At 37.1% G+C, this 16248-nt stretch overlaps 1 protein-coding gene across 1 annotated transcript in view; it reads left to right on the forward strand.

Moving 5' to 3' along the window:
- Positions 1-12307, forward strand: part of LOC104829415 (uncharacterized oxidoreductase ZK1290.5-like) — a gene marked incomplete at its 5' end in the record, with an annotated part of 47258 nt that extends 34951 nt beyond the window's left edge. Inside the window, 4 exon segments of the mRNA XM_010563639.1 lie at positions 3600-3691; positions 8859-9041; positions 9582-9641; positions 11664-12307. Of these exon segments, the coding sequence (XP_010561941.1) occupies positions 3600-3691; positions 8859-9041; positions 9582-9641; positions 11664-11771 (443 nt within the window).
- Between the last annotated feature and the right edge of the window lie 3941 nt (positions 12308-16248).

Genomic DNA, 16248 nt, shown 5'->3' on the forward strand with positions numbered 1-16248 from the left:
TCATAGGGGCCAAACCACTCGTTTCCTCAGGCAGATGAGGAGGATGCTTTCTCTCCCTGAGTCAGAGCTCTGTGACTTTGTAAATAAGGCAGTATAAATGTGTATTTTAAAAGTGTACTTCTAGAGGGATTGCAGCTAGCACATTGCAAACTTTTATCTCAGAAGACCTGAACTTCAGGACTAGTTAAACTGGTTAAGTTAAGAAGTATAGACTTTAAAACCACCTGCTATCAAAACAGCTAAGACATAAGTTGTGCCTCAATTATCTGAAATGGAATTTTTAAGCACACTACACAGGTATTAAATTGAAACTAAATGTTCCTCCACCCATCCCCCCCCCCCTTCAAGAGCATTCTGGTGGGTTTGAGACCTGTGGCACAAATTCTGGGGAACTTGCCTCTGTCAGAGCTCTATGAGAGAGGAAATATAAGGAAATGTGCTCCCCCAGTTGTTTCAAGGCAATGAGTCAGCACCCTTTTACACAAGTTTCTCAATATGTAATTTTTTTATTTCTACTGCTGATGTGATCATTTCATGGATCTTGTTTGATATACATAGTCACAAGTGTTGATCTGTCAGATAAGGCCCAGGAGCTAATTAGACTTTCATTGTCTTGTATATCATTTTCCAATTCTTCATTCTTAAGAATTAATCCAGCAGATGTAAATGTGGAAATAATTCTGTATGATTTCCTGCTTTAAGGCAGTCTTTCCCAGATTTGGACAGTGCAGAGCAAGTGTGTTAATCTTCCATCAAGCAGATGGAAGCAATGCTCTAGAGTAGAATCCATTGATTGTTCATTGAAATTTAAACTCTCTATTTTTCAGGAAATTCCAGTGTTTTGAATTCATGTTTCCACCATGCATTGCAATATTTTTAATACAGTCAGGATGTACAATTGTTTTCATATTTATTGTATTTTATATTGTAATGTAATACAAAAGTCAAAACACTTTGACTTTCATGTATTAGACTGTAACTAAAAACAAAGCAGTGGAGTCGAAACAAAGGGTCCTAACTTCACCAAAACTAAATATGTGGATTTAATGAAATGAAATGTTTTAGTTGTATTCTCTTAAAAAAAAAAAAAAAATAAGAAAATGCTGGTTCTCACAAAGACATTGGAATTCTAATTGCTGTTTCTCTGTTGTGTGGGAAAACGTTTGCTTTCTTGCCAATTTTGAATTTAGTTTTCTTGGTGTGGCATCACTCTAAACACAGGAATGTCATAATACTGATTTCAGTAGGAGCAACTCAGATTACTTTTAAGACAAAACATAACTGACCCAAAATTTCTTGATGGGAAATCTAACAAAAAACTTATCAGTGAATGCAATGAGACTATGGAACAGGCTTCAAAGTCTCCTAGGAGAAGTGTGCTAGAAGCAAAACATCTTAGAGTATGCTGCAGGGGGGGGAGTGGAAGCTTTCTGTGGAAATGGACAAGTTTAATAAGCCATTTCATATTTCATGTCTGAGTTTTGTTTTATTTTGGCCTGAAATAAAAGCTTTATTCTTCAAGGGCAATAGCAGCATGTTTTTTGTAACTCCTTAGCTTTCAACAATAGAGTATATTTTGGTTCACCATTGTGTTAAAACTGCAAGTGGTTTTTTTCTGACTTCTTTGGCATAATGATTTATTAGTGTTGACACTCCAGGGTTGTTTCTCAGTAGAAGCTCAGGTTTTGCACCTTCTGGCAGATTACATACAAATGATGCAAAGTGCAGGTTATAACTTAATTGTTATACATTTTGAACAAGGATAATTTCTGTAAGGAAAGCTGTCTAGCATTTTAGTTGCTAATGTATTTTTTTTCTCCTTTTTGTATTCTACAAAAGAAACCACATTAAAAAGTGATAGTATGTGTGCAGGTTTTGCTGCTGTGCAGCTTATCTGGTTGTGCTGCTGAAATATGTGAAAACAACATAGCAGTCATTGCTCATATTTATATGGTTAGTGGCTTTCCTGATGCAAAACTGGTTTGTTTTGTTGGTTTTTTTTCCACGGCTTTAATAATCTGTTTATAATAATTAGCAATGAACTGTAACTTCATTTATGGAAATTCATAGAAGCCTAGAAAAATTTAATTTCTTTGTTTTGTCCAGGTAAATCTAACTTGCAGATTCAAGATACTTTGTAACCTTATAGCTCATATTTTTATATCCCAATTTATAGTCTCCTTGGGGGGGGGGGGTATACATAAAACATAGGCATTTTAGGAATAAGTACAGTTAGTACATTTTTCTCCAACATTTTCGTTAGCTTTTGCTTCAAGTGAAATTCTTCCTTTTAATGTAATCATGCCTCTCAGTTGCATTAATAAGTGGGTTTTATGTGTCTGTATTGCAGCTTCAAATTAAGGCAGCCCCACATAGTTCCTTGCTGACCTCAAGAAAGTGGTGATTCTAACTGTGGAATGAGGGTAGTTTCCGTCCGGAAATCATTCCTTTGACATCAAATGGCTGAAATTGCCCAATGCTGCCTTTTGTTCTGAAAAAAAATAACAGTATAACTTTTGGCTTAATTCCCTTATTTTTTGCTACAGACACCTGTATTCATTTATATAGATAAGCATATGCATATACATTATACAGAACTGGCCAGCATAAATACTGAATTAACAACAGCGCTTGGATTTCCATGTTCGCATACCTTGAGACAGACTTGCCACCTGCAGTGTTACAGATTGAAAGTCAGTCAAGATAAAGTTCACATACTGAAGAAATGAGTCTGATTCATAGTCCACAGAATCCACAACCTAAGGAGACCCCTACTAGCCTGGCCACAGTTGGTTTCCCTATTAACTGTGTTTAGCACAGAGTAAGGGCCAAACTGTCTAAGATGAGTCAGGGTTGAGGTGTGGTGGCAGGCCAATACTGGGAGTTGTGCTTTATTGTACCTGAGGTTTGAAGGAAGACATCTGATTTCAGGACTGTCAGCACTTAATTTATACACATGCATGCACACTTAAGGCTTATTTAAAAGAATAACCTTTGTATCACCTATGTGCCATTTCACTTTATTTGCATGTCAACAGGAGCTGAGAAATCTAGCTACTTTTTTAAGCTTCTTGGTTCTTGTTAGATACTGCTCACTTAAATGAAGCTTTTATACTGAGATTTACATAACATCTCATAATGATCTAATAAAAATATAACCAGTGCTACGTAGTTCATTTGGGCTGCATGTTCCTGTGTTGTATTGCTCACACCTTATTAGTCTTCAGCAAATGTTCCACTTTTCTTTAGTTTTGGCAAGCTGCTCGGAACACCATTTCCTTCTTTTCATTCTGGTGGAGTCCAATTGTTCTTTGCTTATACTACATTAGCCTTTCCCAGAATTTAGCCTGGAGTTTTTATACACTGGGGAGTTTCCAGTGTGTTTAGATTATAGAATGATTTCCTAGTGTAACTGTGACGAACATGCTTTCAGATAATACTGTCAAACTAGATTTTGGTGCTGGTTTTCTGTGTTTCTTTGCAATATTTTGCTATACAGAAATGACAAGTACAATCATTTTGTCTCTTGAAAGTGGTATTTTTCAAATCATGCTCCCAAATAATTAGGATTGTCCCAAAACTTTTTCTATTTCCATCAGGTTTGTGTAGATCAATTGGTGTAAGCAACTTTCTTATCAGTCATCTTGAGCAACTAAAGGAAGACTCTGTGCTTACTCCACATGTTAATTGGGTGAGTGGATAAATATATTTAAAGTATCTGGGTTTGGGTTTTTGCTTTGGTTTTTTTTTTGGGGGGTTAAAAATCACCACCCCTATGCCTGAAAGACTACACCCAAACTAGCCTTAGTCATACAGTTTCTTCTCTTTCATTTCTATATATGCCTTGAAAACCATTCAGGAAGATGACACAAAGTGAGGGGAAGTCCTTCCTCCTTTCTTTTCCCCCAGTTTCTCCCAGGCTACTTGTTTGTGTCTGGTTTTAAGGCACAAACAAATGGTCCACGTGCCAGTTTTTGGTGATAAAACAGTTCAGAAATAAAATTCAAGGAGCACTGAACATTTAGCATCTCCAGACTGAACGAGGTTTTGGAGAGCCTTTATTCAAATACTATATGTAATTCCTCTAAGCAACACTGAAAGCCTCAGGTGATTACATATCCATGCAAGGGTGCTGTTTCCCTTGCTCCCCCTTTATTTCATTCATATTTCAAGTTCATATTAAATTCAGTGAACTTCTCGTTTAGGAGGGTGCTGCGAGAGCCCTAGCAAAATTTTTTTGCTGTCCTAGGTAGATAAAAAATGGCCACCTACATACCAGCTGACTTCCAGGACACTTACAGCTATTCCCTTGTTGCAGTTTTCTGCCTACAGCTGTGCTGGAACTTCACGCTCCCATTCCTACCACCTCCTGCCAGTGAAAGTGTGCTTATGCTGATGTAGAACTGGGAACTGGAATGGCTGAAGTGCAGGTGCATGCTTTTTCCCTTTGTACAGGTGGTGAGGATTTCTGGCAGCTGTTTGTGGTTTAATGTCATTAAACAGCTGTAAAAAGGTTGCTCAGAATGTGACTGTCAGAACCTGACATCTCTGATTTTTTGCTGTCCACTAGACTAAAGGTTACTAAAGGACAATTATGAGTAATGTTAAATTAATGTAAAATCATATAAGGTATTTAAATTCAGTGATTCAAAATAAGCCATTGAAATATGTCTTAAGATGGGCAGGTGGATGACTGTTTAAGAATCAGTGAGTTTGCCAAGGTTCAATTGTGTCTCCTTTTCACAAATATACATCTTCAAAGTCTTACTGGAGTTTGGCATAAGTTGTTACTGTCTGTTAAATGAGAACGGCCTACTAAATCACTGCAAGGAAAAAAAGTTATCTTGGATTTGTTTTGAAAATTCCTGTTACCCACAAGGTCAAAATGTTACCAGTCTTACTGTGTCAGTAGTGTTAATGGAGAAAAGTTGTTTCTTGATACTATTTGATGGCATCTCTTTTTTCTGTTGCTGAAAAAGAGGAGACAAAAAGTTGAGACAGTAGTGATACTGGGGGCTGGGAGGGTGCCCCTGCTGTATTCAGTCATTTCTTTAAGGTGATGCACAGCATTGTTCCAAATGAAAAATGAAAAAAACAGCAATGAAATAAATATCCATGCCACTGCAAACTGCTCCACTTTGAACAGTTTTGTTATAGCATTAATTTACACTTTTTAGAATTACAAGAATGTTATAAGCCGTAGTTCAGGTTATCCTCAAAAGACTATTCTGTTTCTTGCTTAGTGTTGGAGACTTGCTGAGTCTGATGGTGAGATTACTTAAGCATTATCAAATAACTAATGAATTCCTAAATTTAAATTAGGAATGGAAGTGCTATACTGAATTCTCATTTCACTGTCCAGAATTTAAAATACAAAAGATCTTTGCTATATTTATGCATAAAGTAGCATATTTCTAAATACAAAACATTTGCAAACAATCATTGTATACAAAGTCTAAATATTTAAGAAACAAGTGAAGGAAAATCACTTCCCTCTTAGCTGTGTTAAATTTGTATAGAGAATTTAGGGTGTTCTTACAATTCCAACAGTTCTTGTGATGTAAAAATTTAAAGGGTTTTTTGTTTTCTGTGAAGAGGAAGAAGTAGGAAGGCAGGAGAAAGGAGGTTATTTATTAGACTTTTATAATCTTTGCAAACCAGGTAGTAAGCAATGCTTCTATTTTACAGACCAAGTTGTAAGTACTGCCTCTCTTCTTGGTTCCTGAAAAAAAACAGTATCATCATGGCTTTTAAAGAAGTAGGGAGGGCCTGTCTTTTCAAGAGTACAGTATTGTTAAGGTATTTAGTAGTAAGTAAGCACCTTTTAAAATTACAATCTACTGTTAAAAATACTGTTAAACACTGTAAAATGATGATAAGTATTTTATCATGTAGAATGAAACTTACAACCTAGAAGTTAAAGGTTTGTATTCCAGAGTTTGTAACTGACTTTGCAGTAGTAAGCTTGGAGTTATGCTCAAGGAAGTCTTTGAAGTCTCTTTCAAGGCTCCTATGCCTGTTGCTCATTAGGGAAAAACAATTACATTTTATAAGAATTTAATTAATATATGTTTCATTTAATGAAGTGATACACTGAAACCAAGTATAAACTGTTTGTCCCTGAATTCCATGTAGGAATGCTCATCAAAATTTTTTCTACTTTTAAAGAAGTGCAAGCTACTGTGTAATGACCTCAGAGAGATTTAGTGATGTTGTTAATATTGCCTTTAATATTGAGGTCTATGATGTAAATTTGTTAAAGGTAGAAATGTATTTTAGTGTACTGAGGCATTAGGAAACAAACCCTTTGTACATAAGCTCACCTGAACTGTTCCTCTATAGAGAAAACATTTCTAGCCTTATACTTCAGTTTTATAAAGAGAAATAATTGTAAGACTCTGCATTCCCATTGAGAAACTGACTGAAGTCCAAACGCAGGGAAAGTTTACCAGGTGAAAAGAACCCATAGCAGGGTGGAAAGAGTAAGGCTTTTGTATACTATCATCCGGGTTATGACCTTTCTGGGTCCGTGTGTCAGGATTGTTATTAAGCTCAACTTTTCCTAATTGCGCTATGACTGTCGTAAAAAACAGTGCTTATTTAGAGTTCCCCTGTGGCTGACCAAGTAGCAGCTGTGAAGAGTTCTGTAATGTGAACTGCAAACTGTTTTATTAAATAAATGCCAGTTGTTACGCACAAATCACTCAGGGTAGAGTGCCAGAAAAGATTGAGATCTTCCTCTACCACCATATGACGGACAGCCCTCGCCTGAGAGAAGTTTGGGGACTAAAATAGCAAGGGTGGGGCAAGCCAGGAAGTAGGAATTATTATTTTGAGGGGAAGCACATGCTGGCCACTCACCCTCTACCTCTCCTAGCTGAGGATGCTAGTCCCTTGCATTCAGATGCTGCTAGAACCTTCCAGAAAGTTTTCACAAGAAAAATAAATTCGGAAGTGCTTATTTTATTTTAGGCAGATGATTATTTTAGAAGTATATTTAAGAAGAAAAATACTTGCTGCTACCAACACACAACTGCATGTGCCAAAATTCAGTTCACAAAATTTGGGAGTCTCTTGATGCAGTGAAAGGCACGAAGTATAATCTTCCCAGGTGGGCAGTAGTTGTTGCTGTGTGTTCTGCTTGTGGAGCAGGCAGGTGACATCTCAGCATGCTCTTCTTGCTTTAAGTATTTCTGGTGTACCTGGAACTGTGCCGCCTAGAAATCTTATTAGACCAGCAGGTAAATTCTGCTTGCAGTTATATTAGTAGTAAATGCTGAATAAGTCACCTGATGCCATAGGAGTACTGCAGATTTTTCAGCATTTGATCCTAAATACCTCATTCTTTGATATTTTCTAGGCTATGTTATTTGTTACACTTAACATAAAGAACGTCTACTAAAATTGCTTGTTACTATTGTAATAATTGAGTAATACACTTTGCTTGCTCTTTCTTTCTCCCCCCCTCATAGTTTTGCACAAAAACAATGAGAATATTTTCTAGTCAGCTCAGGTGCCAACACATGAATAACTGTATGACCTAAACACTGGTCTTACACATACAAACATGAAATACAAAGGCTACTCAAAGGTCAAGTAACATCAAAGGTTGAAGACATGGATGTCTGCTGCTTGAACTGTGTTCCCGAGTCCACCTAGTAATTTAGATCATAGCAGCTTTAGGCTGACTCAGCCTAGCCTTCGAGGGGCACAGTTTTTTCTTAGCACTTATTGAACGACTGCCAGCTTATTGTTCGCGACTATTGTTGTCTGAAAAGACAACATGTACTAAAGATGAGAAACAGGAAATGTTCATTTGTCCTCTCTGTGGCAGAAGAAACTTTCCAGATTCCATGTGTTGAGGTAATTGTTCAGAAGAGTATTTTTCTTCAAAATGCGCAACAGTTAGATCACTGGAACAATGGTGACGACCAGTCACAAAAATATATCACATAATTATGTATTTTATAAAAGAAAACACTACCCATTTTCATCTGGATGCAGAGGAAGGTATGCTTCTTACAACGTATAAACTGTGAAATCCTTTATTTAAATGACATATTAGGGAATATTACAGAGTTTCTCTTTTGGCTTTTGCTACATGCCAGAATACATGGCTCTTCTGAGATCCTTACTTTCCAGTAACTTCTGTTTCCTTTTGCTTCCAACAACTATGTCTTTGTAGCTTGTTACTTTTCCTCTCTTAACTGGTTCTTGGCAATCTATGATCTTCCTTCCTACAAAGGGTCTCCTTCACACTTTGTTCCGCAGCATGGTTGCTTCCCTGCATAAGCTGTTGGTGACACCACACACAGAATACAGGATTTTCCATGTACAATCCATGCCATTAGGCTTTGCTTCTGAGGTCAGGTTCTCATCCTAAGCAAATTGTTCTGGTTGGTCTCTTGTAAACCCAGTCCCTGCGCAGCCCTCTCCCCTTGCCTGTGCAGCTCGAAGATCATTAGTAAAGAAACAGGAAAGGAAGTAGATTTGTGAAAGAGAAGGTAGTCTCAAATCACCAATAAAAATGACCTGATGCTGACTTCCACTATGCATTTTCATATATTTCTGCAAGTCTAACTGCAGGTAGGGCAGACAACTGCTCCATGCACCCTACTTCTTGGGGAAACATAAAATACATAGTAAACTATTGTGCCAATTAATGGCAAAGTGCTTGTGGATTAATATCTTTCACATGTCTTGTAAAACTGGTAACTTACATCTGTCTCCCAGAAGCAGTGATTTTGCTCATCTTGTATTTTTAAAACAAGAGAAAAAGTATTTTCATTTATCAGTTATGTTTTCTAATATATGTACTCTCAAGGTTTTTACTAAAAGTTTGTTTCTATTTATCTAAGGTTGAATACCACCCTTTCCAAAGACCCCAGGAACTGGTCAGTTATTGTAGGAGCAGAGATATTGTTTTTGAAGGCTACTGTCCTTTAGCCAAAGGTGAAGTACTCACTCATCCTAGTATCATTCAGCTGGCAAAGAAATATGGCAGAACCCCAGCACAGATTTGCATACACTGGAATATACAGGTAATGGAGGGTGGTAATAAAAACATGTCTCCTCTCTCAGGGGGAAAAAAAAAATGCAAATAGTTTGGGGTTTGTGCATCAAACGAGAATTTATACAGAACATATTTTTGCCTTCAGTATGTTGATATCGTGTGAACTGACTGTGTACTAGAAATTTGGAATGTAGTATGCAAAGCACGGTAGTATTTTAAATATGCAAATAATCTGATTGTAGAGAATAAAAAGCACCACCAATAAAAGAGATGTTTTCAAACTAAATGTTACAAGCAGTATGGTGCATCTTTCCACTTCTGTCACTCAACACAAAGTACTAAGCAGTGAAATAGTGTATTAAGTTGACATAAACAACATAATCTGTGTTGGAATTTAATGCAATGTATATAACTGCAATTGAAAATAGCATATAGAAATGTCAGTGTCCTCTGAAAAATGAAATTAAAACCTCAGAAGACATGAGGAGTGTCTTGAAATGTTTTGGAGAGAGAGCATTTTCTTTGAAACTATGTAAATTTCAATGACGAGAAGCATTATGTTTTTCAGAATGGGATTGTCACTATTCCAAAGTCCACAAAAGCAGAAAGGAGAGAGGAAAACTGCAAGGTAAGATTTGGTTATGCACTCAAGTCTGACGAACGTTCACATTACTGTTTTTAATACTTGGTTTGCCTTCCCATTTTCCTATACCAATTTTATATTGGGGCAACTCAGTTAAACCTGCAAATTAGAGTACCATAAAATTACTACAATATATAGTAGAAAACCATAATTTACAAACGTCAGAAATCACCTGGAGAGCTAATCACTGTGTATTAAAAAGGTATCCATAGAAAGACCTTTCATAGTTGATTTTTATTATTAATATTTTTATTTTTTACTTGGCTGATTGCAGAGTATCCTAATCTGGTTATGGTTAGGTCCTTCTTGTGATAGGCATACAGGTCAAACACAAGGAGTTTGTATGCTATGGATAACACTGTATGAAAGCTGTAAAACTCCCTTGGGGATATCCCAGATAGAGATCTTCTAAGGAAATCACAGTCCTGCCAGAGCTGACTCTTCCCTTACCTTTTTCATTCTACTTGACTTGCAGAGAAGGTCCCAGCATGAAGGGGATGAACAAGGAAAAGTAGGGAACGAATGAGGATTAGCAGCATGATTCCCCCCACCCTTTTTTTAATTTCCTTTTCATACCTAATGTTTTTAATTCATTACTACTTCATTACTACTCTTCATGCTTTCTTTGGGGAGGGGAAACCACAACAACCTTATTGTTACTTTCCAAAATATTGTAGGGGTATGAAGTGTTTGGCAAATCAGGAAGAAAGTTTGCACCTGCTAGTTAAATCTGTGTGTGTGTGCACTGTATTGTGAACCAGATCAGAGAACAAAACCAGGTTAAAAATCCTTCCTTATTATTTTTATTGTATTGTCCCTAATGATATTTTAAATCCAGATTAATTCTGGTTTTTACAGAGTTCATTCTATGGCCCCACAAATACATTTTGCACAACTGAGGGAATGCATTGCAGCAAAACTTAAAACACTTAGGCTGGAGAGGAGGAGGGGAGAACTGGCACAGTTACTGAGTGTTGTTTATCACATCTCCCTTGTTTTTTCTTTCCCCTATGCCAGTGTGTTGGCCTGAGTCTCTACTACCTCTAGTCAAGTTGGTGAAAGCATGGGTCTCACTAAGCCCTCAGTATCTAATATAATATATAGTATTTCTAGTTCTGTGACTGGTCCCTGGTTTAGGTTTAAAAAGCTTGAGCACTGAGGTTTGACTACAAGGGTCATTCCAGCAGACAGTGATTGCTGGATAATGCAGGATGGGAGGAGCTCGTTTGGCACAAGTTCAGGCTCCACAGGATCTTTTTATTGAGTATGGTGGAGCTCTGACAAAGACAACAGACCAACTTAAAGCAACTTCAGTTCTGAAATGATGATGTCTGAATAAGACACCTGCTAAGAAAACACTGACGCCGTCATTCATGTTGCAGGTCTTGCAACAGGAGAAGTTGGTGGCTGTAAGAACCTATGCATGAAGACAGGTGGTTGCTTTCAAGTTCGTATTGAGGCACTATAGCACTGTATCTGTTTCTGTATTAGCTGATGCGTGAGTGTTTTGTCTAAGTACACATGGAAAAGATAGATATAGCCTTTGGTTTGCTAGCTTTATGAATGTCCTGATACGTTCTAGTAATTCTCTTTGGCTAAAGTTCTGAGGAAAAGAACTCTTAACACTCAGAACATTGGGATGTAAGTGAAATACTGAGCTCAGGTTTCCAGAGGGATTGCAGTCAGGGTATTCATATATCTCTGGCAATGACCATATAGAGTGCTGTCAAAAACAGCTTTGATGCTACCATTTTCTTGGACCCTTGCCTGAGGCCAGAGTGGTACAAAACCATCTTAACAAAGTCATAAAAGGAGCAAAGGACCCAGTGGAGCCCATCAGCTTAATGGAATTATTTGTCTATGACAAAATATAAGAAGAATTTCCAGAAGGAAAAACACAGAAAAAGTTCTGTCTCGCATTTAAATGAATCTTGGTCAGTTTAAATAACAGAAACACTCCTGATTCTGTCTGTGTTCATGATGTTAACTATATATGCATTCCCATAGGTGTTTGATTTTACAATAGCAGAAGACGATGTTGAAATTCTGAATGGAATGCATGATGGGAGACATGTTTCCTGGGACCCAAGCCTTATCATGCAAATGAAGGTTTGAGCTCTTTCCTTTGTCAGTGATCAGTGAGTCCCACCACGTAATTTAAAATCAGGGAAGGTTACAATAAGAATATAATCATAAGATTAATGGCTGCTATTAATCATAACTGATCTGAAATCCTTAATATTGATAACAGACAAAAGGTATTTTTGAGGGTAGCACTTTTGTACAGACATCTTGCATTTCCATCTCAAATCCTGATCCATAGTTCATTGAAGCCCATGTAAAGCCTCCTATTTATGCCATTGACCCTGGATCAGGCCATTTAATCAAAGAGCATGAGGAGATCTCCCTTCTTTAAAAATGTAAGAAGAAATGATACCTACTAGTGTACAACACAGGTGTTAAGGATGAAATAATTTTTCAAGTACTTTGTTAGTGGGATACAATGTACAAAGAAGAAAAAGCTGGGTGAAAAAAGTTAATATTATTATTACAGTATTTATACTGTGCAGTATACTGCAAATCCCCATCAAAAATACAATCTCCCTGTAATAAGTAGTATGTGAGCATCACCAAAAAAAAGTATTATGCATACTATTTACTAGCCTGTAGATATAACAAAGTAGAAATGTCTCCAGAGAAGTCCATGTACAAATAAACTACCTGCATGGCTAAGAGTTGAGCAGCAAGTTCTAAGAGCCAAAGAGGCATCTTTGTTATTACTGATCTTTATCTCTCACTGGAAATTCTGGTGAGTTTTGTGTAGCTTTTAGTGAGAATTAGTTTAGCTTTCATTTTGGATTTGTCCAGGAAATCTCATTAAGAGACCATACTGTTCCTCAGATTTCCTTATAAAATATATCTATATCGATCTCTCTATATACATACATATGTAGTTTACAGGTCTGTTTTGAGAAATATGTCTGCAGAGTCTTTTATCGGCTGGGTATTCAACTTCTAGTCACATTGGTTTGATATTTTAGGAGTTCCTGTGTCTAGAAAGGTATGGAAAATCTGACTATGATTTATATTGTGTGTGGACTTCCTGAGGCAGTTTTCCCAGTGCTGTTCTGCTTTACTCATATTGTGAAACAGAGCTCCTTAGTTTTTTATCAAGAAGTAATTTACAGCAATCATATATTCTAGCCTGCATTGTTTATCCTCAAAGTAGAGCTTCTATACAGCTTGGCTAAAATACAGACAAACTTACCTTTTTGATAACAGCTCCTCAAAATAATTGGCTGTTTTTTCCTGGTAAACATTTCGGCTAAAATTTGTCTAGATTTGCCTCTAGAATAATTAATGTGTTGTTATTTAAAATACAAGATGTTGTATGAAATGCTGCGCTCACTAATACCTGTACAATGTACTGTTCCAAGAAAGAGGCACAATCTCCACAGTAAGGTTATTTTCTAGAGTTTCAAGTGTGGCCTGCAGTTAGGGGTGCTTCAGTATCCAGGAATGCCACTTTAGGTGTCTAAGAACAGCTACATACCTGGCTTCACTGTTGTGATGAGGGGTTCAATAGTTCCAAAAAGTAAGGCTTATTTATAAAATCAAGGTAACTTTTAGGCTTTTTTTAGCTTTTGCAGAAAATGGTGGCAATGACTAAGTGAAAATTGGAAAGATTGCACAGAAATAAACCTTTCTACCAGTGGTCATCAGCTAATCCTGCTTTTGAAAAGTCACTTTATAGAGCAATACCTTAGTAATATGAAAAAAACCTGTTACTGTGCTGTTGAGGGACTCCTTGCTACACAGCATTTCTGAATTCATAAAATGAGGACTAGAAGCAAATCATGTGCCTAGTATTCACTCAGTGTGGCTTTTTGGCAGTGAAGACTTCCTCGAAATTACAAGAGAAGTTGGAGTTTTACCTCTAGTTCTCCCTAAAGAAACAGACATCACATCAATGTACTGTTTCCAACACAAAAGATGTATACAAAGTGAACCAAATCTTTACATATGCTAGCAAATTCTAGCTTCAGTATTATCAGAACAGTATCAGTTAGGACTAGCTACATGGCTAGAAGTCCCGTGTTGGTTAGAACAGCTGTTTTTTCTGCACTTATTTCTGACTGATTACCTCCCTGTTCTGAGCTAAACAGAACTAAACCAGATTTTCCTGCTAATCCCCCACATAGATGACTTTAGCCTACAGTGAGGATGGCTTCCTAATTCATTGATATATTTCATTGTTTCCTCTGTCAAAGAGATTATATGGTGGTTTTTGTGTCTGCATCTGCTTTTGCTAGGAAGTCGAGCCACCATTTTCTCTGATCTAGATCATGGTATCTAAGCAGTACAATGAGTAATGAAAGGAATAATCAGATAGAAATAGTATTACTAAAAAAGTATTCTTCTTAAGGAGCAGTTGTGGCAAGTTACAGTTTTAATCTAATACTGACCTAACTACCTTCAGACTTAGTAATTGTTGTTTCAGGACTTTTTCTGGGGTTTGGGTTGGGTTTGGCTTTTCTAGCAATACTTTTGCTACCAGGTAGTAGCTTTAGAACTAAAGAGTTTAATTTAACTATGTACAAAGTCAAGTGTAATTTCAGGCAGTATAGCTTTTTAAGTGCCAGAACTCAGCTGACCCATCCTATGGTGTAGCATGCAGTGTTGCACGTTGTGCCATCACTAATAGCCATTGCTTTCTGCTAGAAGCTGTAATTGCCCCAAGAGACTGGAACCCTGTTATCTCCCGTGAGCTTGGGATATGTCACTGGCGTCTCTTCCTTTGAATACGGTGTTCACAAGTTTTATACTACGTTAGTTAACTTTAGAGTCATTGAGCAAATCCTTTTTTGCTTTTGATGAGGTTGCAGAAGGAAAGGCAGACTCAGTAGATTCATATTTTATGCTCTTCTCTGCAACTCAATTGACATCACGGATGTGGTAGATAGTTTTCTTTTTAAGCAAAGGCGCTGAAGAATAAGTCACATCACCTCATCTAAATGAACATTTCTGAAGTACTGACAACTTTGATCATAGTATAAAGAAATAAGACAACTAATAAGAAATTAGAAAGTGAACAGTAGTAAGATTTAGGGGTAGCAGTAAGGAGATGTTCTGTAATAAGAGCAGAACTTGAAGACCAAAAGGATATAAAAGTGCTGAACATACAAAATCAGGAAGTTTAACTCCTTTTTTTTATTTATTCTTTGGTCAGTTAGCCTGCAGGTGCTCATTTTTTTTTAAGACTTTTTTTTTTTAAAACTCAAAATTCATCCCTCAAGTGAATTCTTGGAATTATATGCATATTCTTCCCCATGGCTGAAATTCTTCCCCTTGTCCATGTTTCTGCAAGACAAGCTTTCTCTAGAGAGAAAACTTTTTTCCCTTTCTACAGTGACCATTTTTAAGATACAGCAATGCATCCATTTTATCAGTGTAACCCATCATCTTGCCAATAGGAACAGGGTATACATCTGAAAATTGAAGGCACTTTTTCTTCCATATTATGTAGGTCATTTATGGTAGTGCCTGATTGGGGCACTCCTTTCTAGTTGAGATAAGCCATTATTTAAAATAAGATACAATTTATCAGTGTTATCTAGCTAAGTGCAATCAGCTGCTTTTGCAGGAGCACTGTGACTCTTAATTGAAGGGAGCTCTCTTGAAACAAGAAAAGGAAGAAATAAACTGAAAGTCAGTGGAAAGGGCGAGGCCATTTTCTATGCAACTAAGTAGCTTCCTGTCTGAGTGGCTCCCTCTCTACTTTTTCTTGCCTATTTCTGAATTTAATCTTTTATGTTACTGGAGATGAAGGCACCTGAGAATGCTTAATTGAAAAATAATGGGAATAGTTTTGTACAGTGCATACTTGAGAAAAATTTTTTTTTAATCAGGCTGCAGAAGTTTCTACCACACCTGACCTGCAACATAACTTTCAAGACATTATTCTTCTAACTAGCACATGTAATAAACTGCAATACTAGTAAGTTCACAAATCCACTAAGCCCAGCAGACTGCATAATATTCACCCTTCTTTTTGCACTGTGGTTAACACTAGCTGATTTTCTTTTTAAAATAGCAATGCTGAACTGTTCTGACAGGAAAGCTGACGTTAACCCCATGTTTTTGAAAATGGGGACAAAGATGGAGTGGCTCTTGCTGACACTAATTGAATCCAAGCAGTTAACTCTTTCTATGTTGCCACACCCCTTCCAAAGCTTTGAAGCTCATCTCTGACTATGGTGCATTGGGTAAAAACAACAGATACGCCAACCTTCTGGCAATCTTTCATGTTGCTGTGCTGGGAGTCTTTCTCTGTACTAAATCTTTTGGCACATTTTGCAGCCTCCATTAAGATGTCTGCACTTTTGAAAGAAAATGTTGAGCATTTACGCTGCCTTGTAGTGAGCCTATGTTATATTTATGATATAAATGATACAGCCTTACTATTTGTCTTTATGAATGGCTGCTTATCCATCTGCAGCATCACATAGGACTAACTGTAACTGCCAGGACATCAGTACTATCTCCAAAACTGGCCACTACTCATGGGGGGGGGGGGGGGGGGGGAAAAAAA

This window comes from Haliaeetus leucocephalus, unplaced genomic scaffold, assembly GCF_000737465.1.
Source record: "Haliaeetus leucocephalus isolate CR32 unplaced genomic scaffold, Haliaeetus_leucocephalus-4.0 Scaffold172, whole genome shotgun sequence".
Lineage (NCBI taxonomy): Eukaryota > Metazoa > Chordata > Aves > Accipitriformes > Accipitridae > Haliaeetus > Haliaeetus leucocephalus.